Below are 20254 nucleotides of genomic sequence, written 5' to 3' on the forward strand. Positions count from 1 at the left end.
GATAGATAGATAGATAGATAGATAGATAGATAGATAGATAGATAGATAGATAGATAGATAGATAGATAGATAGATAGATCCCTTTGGGCGGGTTCCCTCAGGGAAATTAAGAATGACCTTCTTAATGAAAGTTCATTCAGCTGGTGCTTCTGCTGGAGAGGCTGCAGTTTTTTTTTCCCCCTACAACTCCAGTCTTTTTCGTTAATGACCAGGCATTTAAATGACAATATTAGATTACATAAAGATGCAGTATTTGTTGTTATGTCATATGATATGTAATAGTACCCATTACCCAACATGAATTCATTTGATGATACTGAAAATACTCACAATTTGGATCTGAATTTATGAACCACACTATGACAAACATCAGTCATCCTTGAGTTGAAGAATTCCATGGTTTAAGTAAAGCGACATATCTATAGGTTCTGTATATACAGTATAGATATTTTAAATATGCATATTATTGCAACAAGGATTGTGTGCATTTGCATAATTTAAGGATAAATATGTTATATTGCATTGGATACCTGCTGAAATCCACAGAACAATATATCAATAGGATAAAATCACTTGGAAAGTTGTGTTTGATGTAAGATATATACACTGAGGTGTATAAAGCACAACATCTTTCTTATTTTCACTTGATTTTTTTTAATGTTAATTGATGTACCCCGTCCTTAGCTTTGGAATGTCACAGGAAAACATTCCATTCAAGTGAGCACCAGTGTTTGCACTGAGTCAGGGAAGTGACCTCTTACTCTTGAGTGATATGTTTCATTATACAGTAATTGGTTGTCTACTTGCAAAGAAAGATGTTTTCTAAGTACCTGTATGTGCAATCAATTCACTGTCCCTCTCCCTGGTAGACAGTACAAATCTCTGACCTCACCGTTTCCACAGTAGGTGATACAGTGCAGTTGCTGCTCCATGTGAGGTGGTTATAAACAATTTACCCTTCTATGGCTTGGTGCCAAGGTCAAACGATGAGAGGTGTGAATATGTGCTTGTCATTTTGTGTATGTCTTCAGCACTCTCCGGCAGCGATGAGCTCACCAGGTCTTTCCACCAGGTTGTCCCTGTGGGCTTGCTCCTCCTCCTCCTCTTCATAGAGAGTGTGATGGATGCTGAGCAGAGGATGTGAGGGGTTACAGCTGTAGGATGCAGGCTGACTCACAGGCTCTAGGTTTGGTTTGAGAGGCTCATTGGTTTTGGGTGATTCAGAAGGAGGCAAACTCGATGTTCCTCCATTCATATAAGAGGTGGTGGACAGGGTCACGGTGGAAAATGCACTGGTGGTTGATTGAGGAGGAGGGTCATTCTTTTCTAAAAGGTTGAAGAAGGAAGTGAAAGCAGAACAACAACGGCAAAAAATGATATATAGTGGTGCTTTAAAGTTTGTGAACCCTTTAGAATTTTCTATATTTCTGCATAAATATGACCTAAAACATCATCAGATTTTCACAAGTCCTAAAAGTAGAAAAAGAGAACCCAGTTAAACAAATGAGACAAAAATATTATACGTGGTCATTTATTTATTGAGGGAAATGATCCAATATTACATATCTGTGAGTGGCAAAAGTATGTGAACCTCTAGGATTAGCAGTTCATTTGAAGGTGAAATTAGAGTCAGGTGTTTTCAATCAATGGGATGACAATCAGGTGTGAGTGGGCACCCTGTTTTATTTAAAGAACAGGGATCTATCAAAGTCTGATCTTCACAACACATGTTTGTGGAAGTGTATCATGGCACGAACAAAGGAGATTTCTGAGGACCTCAGGAAAAGCCTTGTTGATGCTCATCAGGCTGGAAAAGGTTTCAAAACCATCTCTAAAGAGTTTGGACTCCACCAATCCACAGTCAGACAGATTGTGTACAAATGGAGGAAATTCAAGACCATTGTTACCCTCCCCAGGAGTGGTCAACCAACAAAGATCACTCCAAGAGCAAGGCGTGTAATAGTCGGCGAGGTCACAAAGGACCCCAGGGTAACCTCTAAGCAATTCAAGACCTCTCTTACATTGGCTAATGTTAATGTTCATGAGTCCACCATCAGGAGAACACTGAACAACAATGGTGTGCATGGCAGGGTTGCAAGGAGAAAGCCACTGCTCTCCAAAAAGAACATTGTTGCTCGTCTGCAGTTTGCTAAAGATCACATGGACAAGCCAGAAGACTAATGGAAAAATGTTTTTTGGATGGATGAGACCAAAATTGAACTTTTGGTTTCAATGAGAAGCGTTATGTTTGGAGAAAGGAAAACACTGCATTCCTACATAAGAACCCTTTTCCATCTGTGAAATGTGGTGGTGGTAGTATCATGGTTGGGACCTGTTTTGCTGCATCTGGGCCAGGACGGCTTGCCATCATTGATAGAACAATGAATTCTGAATTATACCAGCGAATTCTAAAGGAAAATGTCAGGACATCTGTCCAGGAACTGAATCTCAAGAGAAGGTGGGTCATGCAGCAAGACAACGACCCTAAGCACACAAGTTGTTCTACCAAAGAATGGTTAAAGAAGAATAAAGTTAATGTTTTGGAATGGCCAAGTCAAAGTCCTGACCTGAATCCAATCGAAATGTTGTGGAAGGACCTGAAGCGAGCAGTTCATGTGAGGAAACCCCCCAACATTCCAGATTTGAAGCTGTTCTGTACGGAGGAATGGGCTAAAATTCCTCCAAGCCAGTGTGCAGGACTGATCAACAGTTACCGGAAACGTTTAGTTGCAGTTATTGCTGCACAAGGGGGTCACGCCAGATACTGAAAGCAAAGGTTCACATACGTTTGCCACTCACAGATATGAAATATTGGATCATTTTCCTCAATAAATAAATGACCAAGTTTAATATTTTTGTCTCATTTGTTTAACTGGGTTCTCTTTATCTACTTTTAGGACTTGTGTGAAAATCTGACGATGTTTTAGATCATATTTATGCAGAAATATAGAAAATTCTAAAGGGTCCACAAACTTTCAAGCACCACTGTGTGTGTGTATGTGTATATACACACACAACCCTTCTCCCACACTATTACAGTAAGTCCTGTCAGTGCATTGTTTATGAACAACCACCACTGCCAAACTTGAAATTAAAGGTTAATTGAGTTTGTAATAAATAGAAAGACATTCAGCTGAGTGGTTTTTGTAACCCTGACGCTAAGCACGCTTACACTGTTGAATGCCATTGAATGCTCTAATGCTAACTGTCAGAAGGAACTGATTAATTTTCAGCAACTCTGATAACAGTTCCATTCACTTGTATGGCAGATGCTTCACCTAGGTTAAAAAGCTGCATTTTTTTGTCTTATTAATTAAGTGAGAGAGAGAAAGAGAGAGAGAGAATAACAGAAACTAACTTGCTTTCTTGACATTCCCATTCCATAACTATAAACAAATAAATTCATTAACAAATAAAAAAAAAAACCTGCAATCTTTGGCAAATTTCTGTGGTATAAGAGGAACAAAACACTTTGAGACATTCTATTATTGTGAAATAATCATCTTGATTAGGGTTGATTCGGGATTCAAGCTATTTCATGTCAGGCAGCACTCCATTGATTATTCTCTTATAGCAGCATGCCTTATGTTTTATTCCTTACATAATTAAGAACAGAATTACCAGTGAGTGTTGAAGAGACATGAACAATAGTGTGCGTGCCCTCGATGTATGTAGTTTCCAAATGATGCTCAGCAGCTGGGGGCTGTGGATCATTCATTTCTGATTTAGGCTTCTGGATGGTTGATATGTACGGATGGATATCCAGGGAGAAATTGCGAGTGTGCTTTTTCTCTGTCCCATTGTTGGTTTCTGTAGTTTTCAAGAGCCATGACAAACAAGATCAAATCACTTCAGTTTTCTAACACACTCTGAGGGCTAAAAATAATAAGGTCACATCTAAGACCCTTAAGTGATCTAGGTTCTAGGTAGAACAGTGTTTCCCTATCAGAAAAATAGTTAAATCTAGAAAAATATAACCCTAAAAATAAAAAAAGGTTTCCCTGTCCTATTCCTCATAACTAACAACTGTAACTTGGCAGAAAGTTTTCTTAATGTCATGAGAAATGGCTTAGGAATGTTTGATTAAAAACATTCAAACGGTTGAGTATTCTGATTTTTTAACATAATGATTTACTTGAAAGAATGTTCATTCAAACTAGTCAAAATGGTTTAGAACATTACAGAAACGTTATTTTAGAAATAGTCTAATCTTCTGAGAAACTTTCGAATACTTAAAGAAAATGTCCTCTATTAGCTCGAAAAAATGTAGCCGCTAATAACGCGAAAGGAAAATTGAGAAAGCTTTTCTAGGGTGCCAAAAATTTGGAATGGCCTGAGAAATCTCTTGACATGGTGAAATACTGACATTTTGTACTATACATCAATCTAAAATCTCCAGCATTTCCTGAACTGAAACATATTTCTTTTTTTAAATCACAAGTAACATCTGATTATCCCCACATTCTTTCAATGATACATTATCGAGGTTTCGAAATTTGCTATAGGAGAAATCCCACTTTCCTGGCGCATTTTTTGGCTTTTTTTTTTTTTTTTGGCTTGATTTCAGCCAAAGCAACATACAATGGGTTTTCCCAGGCTGCCATACATACACTCACCAGCCACTTTATTAGGTACACCTGTTCAACCGTTTGTTAACGCAAATATCTAATCAGCCAATCACATGGCAGCAACTCAATACATTTAGGCATGTAGATATGGTCAAGACAGCCTGGTGAAGTTCAAACCAAGCATCAGAATGGGCAAGAAAGGTGACTTCAGTGACTTTGAATGTGGCATGGCTGCTAGTGCCAGATGAGCTGGTCTGAGTGTTTCAGAAACTGCTGATCTACTGGGATTTTCACATACAATATCCAGTGAGCGGCAGTTCTTTGGGCGAAAATGCCTAGCTGATGCCAGTGGTCAGAGGAGAATGGCCAGACTGGTTCGAGATGATAGAAAGGCAACAGTAACTCAAATAACCACTCATTTCAATCAAGTACGCAGAAGACCATCTCTGAACGCACAGCACATCAAACCTTGAAGCAGGTGGGCTACAGCAGCAGAAGACCACACCAGGTGCCACTCCTGTCAGCTCGTAACAGGAAACTGAGGCAACAATTTGCACGGGCTCACCAAAATTGGTCAACAGAAGATTGGAAAAGCGTTGCCTGGTCTGACGAGTCTTGATTTCTGCTGCGACATTCGGACGGTAGGGTCAGAATTTGGCGTAAACTACAACCCCGATTCCAAAAAAGTTGGGACAAAGTACAAATTGTAAATAAAAACGGAATGCAATAATTTACAAATCTCAAAAACTGATGTTTTATTCACAATAGAACATAGACAACATATCAAATGTCCAAAGTGAGACATTTTGAAATTTCATGCCAAATATTGGCTCATTTGAAATTTCATGACAGCAACACATCTCAAAAAAGTTGGGACAGGGGCAATAAGAGGCTGGAAAAGTTAAAGGTACAAAAAAAGAACAGCTGGAGGACCAAATTGCAACTCATTAGGTCAACTGGGAATAGGTCATTAACATGACTGGGTATACTGTAAAAAGAGCATCTTGGAGTGGCAGCGGCTCTCAGAAGTAAAGACGGGAAGAGGATCACCAATCCCCCTAATTCTGCACCGACAAATAGTGGAGCAATATCAGAAAGGAGTTCGACAGTGTAAAATTGCAAAGAGTTTGAACATATCATCATCTACAGTGCATATCATCATAAAAAGATTCAGAGAATCTGGAAGAACGACCCAAGTTGTTATCAGCGCTCAGTTCAGAAGCCTGCATCTCTGATGGTATGGGGTTGCATTAGTGCGTGTGGCATGGGCAGCTTACACATCTGGAAAGACACCATCAATGCTGAAAGGTATATCCAGGTTCTAGAGCAACATATGCTCCCATCCAGACGACGTCTCTTTCAGGGAAGACCTTGCGTTTTCCAACATGACAATGCCAAACCACATACTGCATCAATTACAGCATCATGGCTGCGTAGAAGAAGGGTCCAGGTACTGAACTGGCCAGCCTGCAGTCCAGATCTTTCACCCATAGAAAACATTTGGCGCATCATAAAACAGAAGATACGACAAAAAAGACCTAAGACAGTTGAGCAACTAGAATCCTATGTTAGATAAGAATAGGTTAACATTCCTATCCCTAAACTTGAGCAACTTGTCTCCTCAGTCCCCAGACGTTTACAGACTGTTGTAAAGAGAAAAGGGGATGTCTCACAGTGGTAAACATGGCCTTGTCCCAACTTTTTTGAGATGTGTTGTTGTCATGAAATTTAAAATCACCTAATTTTTCTCTTTAAATGATACATTTTCTCAGTTTAAACATTTGATACGTCATCTATGTTCTAGTCTGAATAAAATATGGAATTTTGAAACTTCCACATCATTGCATTCCGTTTTTATTTACAATTTGTACTTTGTCCCAACTTTTTTGGAATCAGGGTTGTACATGAAAGTATGGCTCCTGCCTTGTATCAATGGTTCAGGCTGGTGGTGGTGGTGGTGTAATGGTATGGGGGATATTTTCTTGGCACATTTTGGGCCCCTTAGTACCAATTGAGCATCATTTAAACACCACAGCCTACCTGAGTATTGTTGCTGGCCATGTCAATCCCTTTATGACCACAGTGTACTGATCTTCTGATGGCTCCTTCCAGCAGGATAACGCACCATGTCACAAAGCTCAAATCATCTCAAACTGGTTTCTTGAACATGACCATGACTTCACTGTACTCAAATGACCTCCACATTCACCAGATCTCAATCCAATAGAGCACCTTTGGGATGTGGTGGAACAGGAGATTCGCATCATGGATGTGCAGCCGACAAATCTACAGTAGGTGCATGATGCTATGATGTCAATATGGACCAAAATCTCTGAGGAAAGTTTCCAGCACCTTGTTGAATCTCTGCCGCAAAGAGTTAAGGCAGTTCTGAAGGCAAAAGGCGGTCCAACCCGGTACTAGCAAGCTGCACCTAATACATTGACCAGTGAGTGTATATTAAACATAATATCACATTAAAACCCCAATCAAGAACTGATAAATGTGTAAACAGTCCTACTATGGCCTTTGTTTTGAAGGTCTGCATTGCAAAAGTAGAAACTGGTCAGTCATCAAGTGTCTTTCTTTCGGGTTCTATCTTTAAAAATTAAAACAATCATTATTATAATCATTCTCCTGTCTGGTGCTATCTGATTGTTTGTGATTTACCTTTAGGAGGATGCTGTGTGCTTTTGGTGTCCAGTAAAGGAGCAATGATGGTATCTGCTACGGTCTTCCTCCGCATAGGTTTAGGTTTTTCTGCTTTTATGCTGTTCTCCAACCGGGTCAAAGTTAGAGGTTCCTGAATAATCATTCAACCAAAAATTAATTTTACTTTAAAAATTGAACAAGATGACAGTCTATTTGTAATTCTAAGTATATGGATATAGGTTTAGAATGATATAGTTAATTCAGTAAGACCAGGACAGACAAAAATACCATGAGCATGATTTTTCAACTAAGCTTATGCACTGTAATGACAAATCTTTCTACAAAAGTATGTCTAATAAGTACTGCACTGGTCTCTCAATGCAAAAAAAAAAAACAAAAAAAAACAAAAAAACAAAGCTTAAAATTTTGCTTGCAAATTAAGCAGCAAATTATTCCCATTGAAATAATACTGGGGTGATGTAATCAGTTTGTCCTTTTACTAGAACAAGTGGGAACAACATAATTCGTTTTTTTTTTTTTTAAATGTATCCAGTGTAACACATGCAATACCATCTTCCTGGTTGCATAATTAAATATTTTTGGTCAATGGCATGCATTAGCAAGGTATAAACAGAATCATGTTAGCTTACTTTAAATGGCTGTGGCAGAGGGTTAGATGTAGGGATCCACTTGATCTTCTTCCGTGGTCTTTTGATAACTGTCTCTACTCCCATTTCTCCAACCCCAAGTACAGAAGGATCCATGCTGGGGTCAAGTGTCTGAATCCCAGAGTCTCTAACAGTTGGTGTGGCATCATGGTTAGACTGAGCTAATGCAGCCAATAACTGTCGCACCACATTGTCATACATAAGGTCACTCTCATTGGTGATGAAATCCAGCCTGTTTAGAGACTTGATGTGGTCCCTGTTTTCATTACAGAACATGGCCAGGATGTTAATATCGCAAAACTGAGACTTCTGCCAACGCCGCCGTGTCTTGATGCCAACTTTGTGCAACTTGTCGAATACAAAGTTGGATTTACGCACCACGAACAGATGCAGTAGATTAACTAAAATGATGAGGTTCACGGTGCAGAGCAGTGCAATGTCTACAGCAGCCATAATGCGCTGGAGCTGTACAGCTGGCAGCTTGCAGTTCACACTCAGGTGCAACTCAGGGATGCTGCTGATGTCAGGTAGCTCACCCAGCATGCACGTGAACTCGTTTTGCCGCTGCCAGGCATAGTATGTGCTCAAGTAGGTGATGGGAATGGAACTGAGACAGATGATGGCTAAATGTCTGGCTAGATAAAGCTTGGCTAAAAAGTTACTTTGACCTCGCTGCTCTAGATATTTTTCAAAAAGATTCTGCTCTGGGCTTTTCTCTTTCTCTGCATTCTCAATGATCTCTCGCCGCTCACGCTCACTGATCCCAGGCCCTTTGGACTGAATCTGCTTCTCAATCTTGGGTGCCCTGCCCTCAGCGGCACGGTGGTAACAGTTGTCAATCTCTTGGAGGAGAAAGTTGAGTTCAGAGGTAAGGCGTGTGGAGGCAAGGAACTCCCAGCCTAGTGCTGGAATATACATAATACCAGCAAATGCTAGCAGAGCATAGGGCAGAAACTTATGCTCAAACAGAGAGGGTCGGAGTTTAGGATCAACCCCAGGAACAGCATCACGTAACTCTGTCCAGCAGTAACCTCTGGCATAGAGGGCCTGGTCACGTGTGAAATTGTGTGGGGTGTAACAGTATATTGACTCCTCTGAAATAGAATAATATGACGAAAAAGGCATTTGAAGCAGCTTTTATGAACGTATCCTTTTAGAAGATTTGTATGCCACATTTGACAAACATATCCTAAAAGAATTATCCTATGTCAGCCTGAGAACTGTCTTCCTGAGAATCCTCTTTCATCAGTTTCATGTAGTTAAATTGGGCAGATAATCTGACAGCAGAGGAGCCAATCCTGCCATTAGGAATGCTAGCAATTCTGATGTAATAGATGTGAAATAATTTGTACATTAGCAACAAAACATTATTTCCTGCGGGTGCAGGGGTATACAGTATACGCTTCCAGTATAGTAATTTCTTTCCTTGCCGTTTTACTCTAGGGTTGAATATTTTAAATGACAGTATCAACTTGCAGATACCTACACATCAGACATCCATTATTATAAATTTCTAACAGTCCAATCTTTGCAATCTTCTTATCCTATTACTCAGGACTAATCCATTATCCTCTTCTCATGCCCTTGTGCTACCTCACAGCAGGTCTCTACTGCTATGCAGTCAAACTGACTCAGCATTTAGCTTAAAGTCCCCATTTCTTCTATGCTCTTCCTCACACTCTTTACTCACTTTCTTGCTCCCTCTCTCTTACCCTCCCCATTTTTTAATCTCGTCACTGATTTCTAACACTCAAAAATCAGCACTGCGCATTTAACCCCTCTGCTGCTATCCAGCAGATGCCTGATTCAAGAGAAATACAATAAAGCTATGAATAGTAGTGTGATTAAAACTGTATCATTTTAAATGCCATATTTTTAAAATTTAGTGACAAAGTAATATTTACGAAACTGAGGTATTAATTTTGTGTATGCATGTAAAACTTTGTTCTGAAAGAAGTACGTTATGTGTTTGCAGTTCAATACGCATTTGTGGACTAACACAATAACATTATTTTTAGCTGTATCTATCTAGAAATACCTCCAAATCAGGAACTACATGCACTTACATATACAACCCCAATTCCATAAATTTGGGACATTGTGTAAAATGTAAATAAATAAATAAATAAAACCCCCAGAATATGATGATTTGCAAATCTTGGAAACCCTATATTTCATTGAAAATAGTACAAAGATAACATATCAAATGTTGAAACTGAGAAATTTAATTTAATTTAATTTAATTTTTTTTAAATATATGCTCATTTTGAATTTGATGTCAGCAACACATTTAAAAAAAGTTGGGACATTCAACATTTCAAAAGACTGAAAAAGTTGTGTAATGTTTAAAAAAAAACTAACTTGGTTAATTGGCAACAGGTCAATAACATGATTGTGTATAAAAAGAGCAATCCAGAGAGGCGGAGTCTCTCAGAAGTAAAGATTGGGAGGGGTTCACCGCTTGGTGAAAGACTGCATGTTATCAGTGCACAGTTCAAAAACCAGCATCTGTGATGGTATGAGGGTGCATTAGTGCACACGACATGGGTAGTTTGTACATCTGAGAAGGCATCATTAATGCTGAATGATATGTGCACGTTTCAGAGCAATATGTTGCCATTCAAACAAAATGTTTTTCAGGGAAGGGCTTCCTTCTTTCAGCAAGAAATGCTGCTTTCTGCACATATTAAAACTGCATGGCTCCATAGTAAAAGAGTCCAGGTGCTAAACTGGCCTGCCTGCAGTATAGACCTGTCTCCCATTTAAAACATTTGGCACATCATGAAGCACAAAATACAACAAAGGAGATCCAGAACTGTTGAGCAACTGAAACTGTATATCAAGAATGGGACAACATTTCTCTTTCAAAGCTACAGCAGTTGGTCTCCTCAGTTCCCAAATGTTTACAGAGTGTTGTTAAAAGTTGAGGTGATGCAACACTGTGGTAAACGTGCCCCTGTCCGAACTTTTTTGAAATGTGTTGCTGACATCAAATTCAAAATGAGCATATCAAAAAACAATAATTTCTCAGTTTCAACATTTGATATGTTGTCTTTGTACAATTTTCAATCAAATATAGACTTTCCAAGATTTCCAAGAAGACTTGCAAATCATCATATTCCATTTTTTATGTTTTACACAGTGTCCCAAATTTATGGAATTGGGGTTGTATTACACAACATGCACAAGCTACACAACTTGCACAGATTGCACTACACACTGCCCAACAGTGGTTTCATCAAAACTTATCAAACTAGTGTGTCTTGTATGTGCCAAGGAAAACATGTATTTTCTGGTCTTCTTCTTTAAGGGACCACAATGGAAACAAGTTTTTACGCTTTTTTGTGTCATCCCTGCCACACCTGTACCGTTTTTTATTGTACGTTTATGGCCAAATAAACAAATTTAAAAAAAAAACTAATGTATACAGATTTCTGATCTTATTCCTACAATTATATCATATTTTATACTACCACATAAACAATACTTGTGTTACAGCCCACTAGTTCTAGCTGTAACAAAGAAAAGAGGAGTACACGGTATTTCCAAGCTAAGTTGGTATACTCCACCTTGTCTTCTCTGTCCGGGTATTCTTTCTTTCTTTCTTTCTTTCTTTCTTTCTTTCTTTCTTTCTTTCTTTCTTTCTTTCTTTCTTTCTTTCGCACACTATTATTGCCTTATGTGGCCTAATCTGTGTCCTACTATATGTGTATATCTACATTTACTGTATATCTACAGTATGTCAACCTCATAATGTGTTGCACAGTTAAGAAACCTGCTACCCAAAATTTCATTAAGAAGAGACTATATTCTGTGTAATTCTTAAATAAAGTTTAAATCCTGAGTCTCATATATCTGTATCTGTATTTGGATTTCAACCTGAAGTGGGCATGGCCGAAACCAGAATGGGTTTAGGTAGAAATGCCAGCACTCAAAATGGTCAGTTAATTCTGGTACTGACACTTCCTCAATCTCAGCTACATCGCTCGAGTTCATAAATGGTCTCAACTAGAGATGTGCACATGACTGTTTTATTTTTAAATCCCATTTGCACAGTTATTATTTTTGTTTGTACTTGCCTACAATATTTTCTAATGAATTTACTGTAGTTGGTTCTAATTCCCAAAAATAAACAAACTCCTCGCCTGATTTAAACCACTGTGACCCTGACCAATCAGTTAGGACCTGGTAAATGCATTGCTTTATGTCTTCCCCTTCAGATTTAACAAATGTGGTCCTTCTATGTCCCATCAGCTTTATATCTGACCGCTCACTCACATACACCTGAAAAACAAATGCACGATTTTTTTGATGCAGGTGGTATCATCCCAGTCCAATTATCCTCTCTATCTGTATTTGAAAACACTATCTGTTCATTCTGAATAATGTATTCATATTCAGTTACATCCCTACTGTGCACTATATATCGTTATCCCAGGCTGACATCACCTACAAAGGAACTACATTTAATTGAGATGTACAGAAAACCCGAACTCAAAGCACCAACCTGCAAAGTTCCTTGTAAAGACCAGAGTGACTAATAAGATGGGGATGATGACCGTTCCTATGGTGACAACTCGGTCAAAGGGCAGCTCCAGTTTGAGCTGAACCATGAGTCCAGCTAGTGCACCTCCCTTCTCATCCTGCGTGGAACCAGGCAGGATCAACTCCTTCAGCTTCTCCCCTGCAAGCAGAGCGGTGGCCATGTCTAAGTTCTGGTCAAAGAGGTTCTGCATCCGGCAACTGGAGCCCGCCCACAGCTAAATCCACGATGCACCTGGTTGAACAGTTGACCAATTCAGCTCAGACCTGCCACCTTTTTGGATAAAGGTTCTTGTCCATCACAGTCTAAAGGTGTTATATGAGGTCTGTATATTACTGGATGAAGATGGACACAGTCACAGTAGAACCATTGCTCTTGATCAAATATCCTGCTCCTGTTGCATATCCAGTGCTGTGCTTAATCTATGTAGAATTACATAAAATCCAGGGTGAACTTGTGTTAAGTTTGCTTATAGGCCTTCTTCACATTACACCTGTAAAAAAAAAGACAGATTAAATGGTAAGAGATCATAAAAGGAAAATGTGCCCTTTATCTTATGAGAAATACAGAAGAATGATATACAGATAACTCCAGTGAAGTGTGCTTGTGTGACAGACAGACAGACAGACCCCAGGCTGGGAAATTGTTTTGTTACAGCAGGAAATTATCAGACATGTGAAAAGAAAAAGACACACAATACAACATAAAATAGAATTTAAAAGAAAAAAAAGATCCCAAGAACAAGTCAACTATAGAATCTCATCTCATCTCATCATCTCTAGCCACTTTATCCTTCTACAGGGTCGCAGGCAAGCTGGAGCCTATCCCAGCTGACTACAGGCGAAAGGCGGGGTACACCCTGGACAAGTCGCCAGGTCATCACAGGGCTGACACATAGACACAGACAACCATTCACACCTACGGTCAATTTAGAGTCACCAGTTAACCTAACCTGCATGTCTTTGGACTGTGGGGCAAACCGGAGCAAACCCACGCGGACACGGGGAGAACATGCAAACTCCGCACAGAAAGGCTCTCGCCAGCCACGGGGCTCGAACCTGGACCTTCTTGCTGTGAGGCGACAGCACTAACCACTACACCACCGTGCCGCCCATATATATATATATATATATATATATGTGTGTGTGTGTGTGTGCTAAAAACAAGAATTGTGATAAATGAAGATAAAAAAACTGTGCAAAGATAGCAGTATTGAATGAAAAATAAATAAATAAATAAACAAACTCTGGTGCAAAGTGACTCATGACAGTAAACAAATAAGCTTTGCCAGTACAAAATTTGCAGCAGGCCCAGGGTCATAAACAGGACTATACTGCAGAGAGGTCAGGGTTCTTTCTGTCAAACAGAGGTGAATTATTGTACAAGACGATGGCTTGAGGCAGGAAAGATTTCCTGTATCGGTCCTTACGACAGCGAAGCTGTAACAGTCTGTTGGAGAAGGTGCTCCTCTGTCTGTCCAGTGTGAGGTGGAGAGGGTGGTCAGGATTATACATGATGGATAGCAGTTTGTTCAGAGTCCACCTCTCCACCACAGCCTCAAAAGTGTCCTGTTTGCAGCCAATTATGGAGCCAGCCTTCTTTATCAGTTTATTGAGTTTGTTAGTGCCACTGGCTCCAATGCTGCTCCCTCAACAAACCACCATAAAGAAAAGCACACTGGCCACAACAGACTGATAAAAGATCAACATCTTGCTGCACACATTGAAGGATCTCAGCTTCCTCAGGAAGTAGAGTCTGTTCATCCCTTCTTGTATACAGCTTCTGTGTTGGATTTCCAGTCCAATCTGTTGTTGATGATAACACCTAGGCACTTGTAGTCCTCCACCACCTCCACATCCTCTCCCAGAATGCACAGTGGTTGTGAATCCATCCTCTTCTTCCTGAAGTCAATCACCATCTCTGTGGTCTTGTTGACATTTAGCTGCAGGTGATTCCGTCCAGCCCACTCCACAAAGTTTTCTACGAGAGGTCTGTACTCCCCCTCCCATCCCTCTCTTATACATCCAACAACAGCCGAGTCATCAGAAAATTTCTGCAAGTGGCATGACTTGGAGTTGTACGGTACTGAAATTCAGTGGCGTATACAAGAATGTGAAAAGGAAAGGAGTGTGTCCAGAGATTATGAAATTGTATGTTCAGGGGCGGGCGGCACGGTGGTGTAGTGGTTAGCGCTGTCGCCTCACAGCAAGAAGGTCTGGGTTCGAGCCCCGTGGCTGGCGAGGGCTTTTCTGTGTGGAGTTTGCATGTTCTCCCCGTGTTCGCATGGGTTTCCTCCGGGTGCTCCGGTTTCCCCCACAGTCCAAAGACATGCAGGTTAGGTTAACTGGTGACTCTAAATTGACCGTAGGTGTGAATGTGAGTGTGAATGGTTGTCTGTGTCTATGTGTCAGCCCTGTGATGACCTGGCGACTTGTCCAGGGTGTACCCCGCCTTTCGCCCGTAGTCAGCTGGGATAGGCTCCAGCTTGCCTGCGACCCTGTAGAAGGATAAAGCGGCTAGAGATAATGCGATGAGATGAGATGAGATGTTCAGGAGCAAAATGATATCCCTAATACAAACCCTAAATCTCTTTTTATTGTTTACTCATCTATTCATCTTCAGTAACTGCTTTATCCTGGTTGCAGTGGATCCAGAGCCTATCCTGGGAAAACTGAGCATGAAACAGGAACACACCTTGGATGGGATGCCAGTCCATCGCAAAGCACCAAGTACACACATATAGACACGCAGGGCCAATTTCAAGTAGCCAATCCACCCACTGGCATGCTTTGAGGACGTGAGAGGAACGTGGAAACACCATATAGACAATAACCTGAGCTCAGGATCGAACTAGGGACCCTGGAGCTGTGAGCCAGCAATGCTTTTCAGAATTGTTTTATGCTAAAATCATTGTAGCTTGCTTTGTGTCTATGGATCAATAAAACATATACAAGGTTCTGGGAGGAAAAAGGAAGAAAATGTTACAAAAGTATTGTTATGTTTCCCTGCACCTCATGCATGTATGTTTTTTTTTTTTACAATAATAGAATGCGGGCGGCACGGTGGTGTAGTGGTTAGCGCTGTCGCCTCACAGCAAGAAGGTCCGGGTTCGTGCCCGGCGAGGGCTTTCCTGTGTAGAGTTTGCATGTTCTCCCCGTGTTCACATGGGTTTCCTCCGGGTGCTCCGGTTTCCCCCATAGTCCAAAGACATGCAGGTTAGGTTAACTGGTGACTCTAAATTGACCATAGGTGTGAATGTGAGTGTGAATGGTTGTCTGTGTTTATGTGTCAGCCTTGTGATGACCTGGCGACTTGTCCAGGGTGTACCCCGCCTTTCACCCATAGTCAGCTAGGATAGGCTCCAGCTTGCCTGCGACCCTGTAGAACAGGATAAAGCGGCTAGAGATAATGAGATGAGATGAGAATAATAGAATGCAGTTTAGAGCACTTAACTTCATTTGGTCATCTTCAGTAACTCGATCATGGTCATGGCAGAAATTGTCTTGAGACAATTTATAGTAGCAAATCCAGTGTGTTTTTAGAGAGGTGGGAGGAAACTGAAGAACCCAGAGGAGACCAATACAGACACAGGAGAACATGCAAAGCTGTACACACACTGCAACCTGAACTCAGAATCGAACCAGTTACCCTGGAGCTGTGAGGTAGAAACACTCCCCAGTGTGAGCACCTACTTTTCTTCCTATAATTTTAGGCCTGCACTAAATCTCCTCCTTGTGGGCAACATAGTCAGAGGTGCATCAAATGTGCCATCATACAGGTTTTATAGATCAGCCTTTCTCAACCAGGGTGCCGTGGCACCCTGGGGTGCTGTCTGGCTTTGTTAGCGGTGCTGTCAAAAAAATTATATATTCTAACATTTAAATAAATAAAATTAATTAAAATTCCAAAAAACAATAGTTACACTAATGCAGATCATCGCCGCCTCATGCATCATCAAAATTTGTCTCATGGCCCCTTTTCCCATATCACAACGTCACTGCCAGGGTCAGCGTATGGTCAGCGTGATTGCGTACATTTTATATGGGGGTGCCTTGAGAATTTGCATACTTCTGAAGGGTGCCATGACTGAAAAAAGGTTGAGAAACACTGATATAGATTATATAAGTGCCCCTTGTGGATGTCACAACTACAGCAACTCTCCCTATGTGTCCCGTCTGCCTATTTCCTCCTTTTTTGATTGATTGATTGATTGATTGATTGATTGATTGATTGATTGATTGATTGATTACTTTATTCTGAACAATAAAGAAGAAAGATATAAAAATAAAAATTTTAAATAAAAAAATACAATAATCAAAACATCATCATAAACAAACAGAATAGCGTAGCCACAAGGCAATAACATAATGTTCAGAAAGGATTAGGAAGAAGTAATAACTTATCCAATCCTAACCCTCTATACCACCGCTAATCAAATGTCACTTTCCACCATAATAAACTATATATACAAAAGAAAACAAAAGCAATAAACAAAAAAGAAAACATACCAACATATCAAAACATACCGACATGGTATAATATCGACCAAATCAAATCATATATACAGATACTTATGTTATGCATATAGACACACATACAATACATATATACAGTACATACATATACACATACCTATAACTATACACTAAATACAAGAAGACCAGTCACAGACTTACTCTCAATTTCATCATCACCTATATAGTCTGCCTGTCCTCATTCTCATATATTTTTATTAACATGTTTTTATATAATTTTTTAAACAGTTTTATGTTGGTGCTATTTTTGAGTTCATTATCCAGACCATTCCACAATTTCACCCCACAGACTGTTATGCACATACTTTTCATAGTTGTTCTAACATTTACTCTCTTAAAATTCATTTCCCCTCTCAGGTTATACCCACCCTGCCTTTCCATAAACGTATTTTGTACCTCACCCGGAAGAAGGTTATGTCTTGCTTTATACATAATTTGTGCAGTCTTGTGTTTAACCAGATCAGTGAATTTCAGAGTGTGTGCTTTTACGAATAATGCGTTTGTATGCTCAAGATATCCCGTATTATTGACAATTCTTATTGCTCTTTTTTGTAATGTGCATAACAGCTGCAGGTTAGATTTGTAGGTATTACCCCATATCTCCACACAGTAGCTCAAATATGGAAGTATGAGTGCATTATACATGATACAGATTTGATAATATTATACTGAGACTTTTTTTTTATTTTCAAGTAATTCTCTTCATGGGGTCTCGTACCATCATAAGTCCAGTAATTCTCATCTCATCTCCTCTAGCCGCTTTATCCTGTTCTACAGGGTCGCAGGCAAGCTGGAGCCTATCGCAGCTGACTATGGGCAAAAGGCGGGGTACACCCTGGACAAGTCGCCAGGTCATCACAGGGCTGACACATAGACACAGACAACCATTCACACTCACGGTCAATTTAGAGTCACCAGTTAACCTAACCTGCATGTCTTTGGACTGTGGGGGAAACCGGAGCACCCGGAGGAAACCCACGCGGACACTGGGAGAACATGCAAACTCCGCACAGAAAGGCCCTCGCCAGCCACGGGGCTCGAACATGGACCCTCTTGCTGTGAGGCAACAGTGCTAACCACTACACCACCATGCCGCCCCTGTACAGGAGTCTAATGAAATGTTTTTATTATATCTACTTTCATGTTTATTTATATAAACTGCAAAAATGCAAATGATTAATTTCCTTAGATAAATTTTCTCAGCCTCATTAGTTACATACTGAAACATATTACGTCATAGTCCAGTTTTGCCTCCTCTTCATTTCTTGTGTCTCAGCTGATTCCGCTTCCCTTTGTTTCTTGTTGTGTGTGTGTGTGTGTGGCTTGCCTGCTCTCCTGCTTCAACCAATCAACTCCTACTACCAATCCATCTGCACACGTGCAACCCATCCAGCAATCAAGCTCCAGCAGTATTTATACCTCGGCTCTGCAATCCAGTCTTCACCAGATTGTTCAGTCTATTAGTATGGTATGGCGTAAAGGCTGCATGTAACTAGTGATGTTGGCGCTTGCATGTTTTGAGATGTGACTAACTGTGAATCTCCTATGCTTCAGATTCACTGCCTTTCTGTTACCTGTCTGCCAGCCAGCCACCCCAGTCTGTCTGCTCAGATCCCCTGGAAAACCCCTGATCTTCTGTTTGCTTTTGTTTAATACATCAACCCTACCTGCTGAACTGCCAGTCTTGAGTCTCACTTTTGGGTCCTGTTTTCTCTACACACCCAAAACATGAAGCCTTTTATGCTGGCTAATTCTCATGTTGAATAGGCTTACCTGCAAATTCTAATGACTTTTGACTTATTTTTCAGCTTTATAATCACCAAAACAACTCTTCAAATGTGAAAGTCCTAATATTCATCTTGAAAATTCAAATCAAAGAAGTGTACCTTTCACAAGCAAGCATAATTTCACTTTTTTACCTCTTTATCTTTTTAAAGGGCTGTTAACTCCCAATTCCCCAATGCCTAGAATCAGAGAACTGATTATTGATGATCATGGTAAAAGGTTATTAGTGTGGGCGGCATGGTGGTGTAAGTGCTTAATACTGTCACCTCACAGCAAGAAGGTTCTGGGTTTGAGCCCAGTGGCTGACAGGGGACTTTCTGTGTGGCGCTTGCACGTTGTCTGCATGGGTTTCCTCCAGGTAGTCCAGTTTCCCCCACAGTCCAAAGACATGCAGGTTAGGTTAATTGGTGGTTTTAAATTGACTGTAGATCTGAATGGTTGTTTGTCTCTACAATGGTGCTTGAAAGTTTGTGAACTGTTTAGAATTTTCTATATTTCTGCCTAAATATGACCTAAAACATCAAATTTACACAAGTCCTAAAAGTAGATAAAGAGAACCCAGTTAAACAAATGAGATAAAAATAATATACTTGGTCATTTATTTATTGAGGAAAATGATCCAATATCACACATCTGTGAGTGGCAAAAGTATGTGAACCTCTAGGATTAGCAGTTAATTTGAAGGTGAGATTAGAGTCAGGTGTTTTCAATCAATGGGATGACAATCAGGTGTGAGTGGGCACCCTGTTTTATTTAAAGAACAGGGATCTATCAAAGTCTGATCTTCACAACACATATTTATGGAAGTCTATCATGGCACGAACAAAGGAGATTTCTGAGGACCTCAGAAAAAGCGTTGTTGATGCTCATCAGGCTGGAAAAGGTTACAAAACCATCTCTAAAGAGTTTGGACTCCACCAATCCACAGTCAAACAGATTGTGTACAAATGGAGGAAATTCAAGACCATTGTTACCCTCCCCAGGAGTGGTCGACCAACAAAGATCACTCCAAGAGCAAGGTGTGTAACAGTCAGCGCGGTCACAAAGGACCCCAGGGCAACTTCTAAGCAACTGAAGGCCTCTCTCACATTGGCTAATGTTAATGTTCATGAGTCCACCATCAGGAGAACACTGAACAACAATGGTGTGGATGGCAGGGTTGCAAAGACAAAGCCACTGCTCTCCAAAAAGAACATTGCTGCTCATCTGCAGTTTGCTAAAGATCACGTGGACAAGACAGAAGGCTATTGGAAAAAAAGTTTTGCGGACAGATGAGACCAAAATAATGCTTCACATTTAGATTTAGATTTAGAAGTTATATGTTTGGAGAAAGGAAAACACTGCATTCCAGCATAAGAACCTTATCCCATCTGTGAAATATGGTGGTGGTAGTATGTCCATGAACTGAATCTCAAGAGAAGGTGGGTCATGCAGCAAGACAATGACCTTAAGCAACAAATCGTTCTACCAAAGAATGGTTAAAGAAGAATGAAGTTAAAGTTTTGG

The 20254-nt window shown here is 40.3% G+C and overlaps 1 protein-coding gene across 1 annotated transcript; it reads right to left on the reverse strand.

Moving 5' to 3' along the window:
- Positions 1-1027: 1027 nt before the first annotated feature.
- panx2 (pannexin 2) lies at positions 1028-12621 on the reverse strand. Its single transcript, XM_060922922.1, has 5 exons — positions 12393-12621; positions 7868-8979; positions 7236-7368; positions 3622-3810; positions 1028-1326 (listed from the first exon to the last, which is right to left on the reverse strand). The coding sequence occupies exons 1-5, from the start codon at positions 12619-12621 to the stop codon at positions 1028-1030; spliced, it is 1962 nt and encodes a 653-aa protein (XP_060778905.1).
- Positions 12622-20254: the final 7633 nt, after the last annotated feature.

Source organism: Neoarius graeffei, chromosome 6, assembly GCF_027579695.1.
Source record: "Neoarius graeffei isolate fNeoGra1 chromosome 6, fNeoGra1.pri, whole genome shotgun sequence".
NCBI classification, from domain to species: Eukaryota; Metazoa; Chordata; class Actinopteri; order Siluriformes; family Ariidae; genus Neoarius; species Neoarius graeffei.

Bases quoted from the DNA above. Each gene is read 5' to 3' on its own strand.
- panx2 (XM_060922922.1), bottom strand. From the start codon at position 12,621: ATGCAGAACCTCTTTGACCAGAACTTAGACATGGCCACCGCTCTGCTT. The intron at 8,980-12,392 runs GTTGGTGCTTTG...ATTCTATTTCAG, and splicing joins CTTTACAAGGAACTTTGCAG to AGGAGTCAATATACTGTTAC. The intron at 3,811-7,235 runs GTAAATCACAAA...TGAAAACTACAG, and splicing joins CACACAGCATCCTCCTAAAG to AAACCAACAATGGGACAGAG.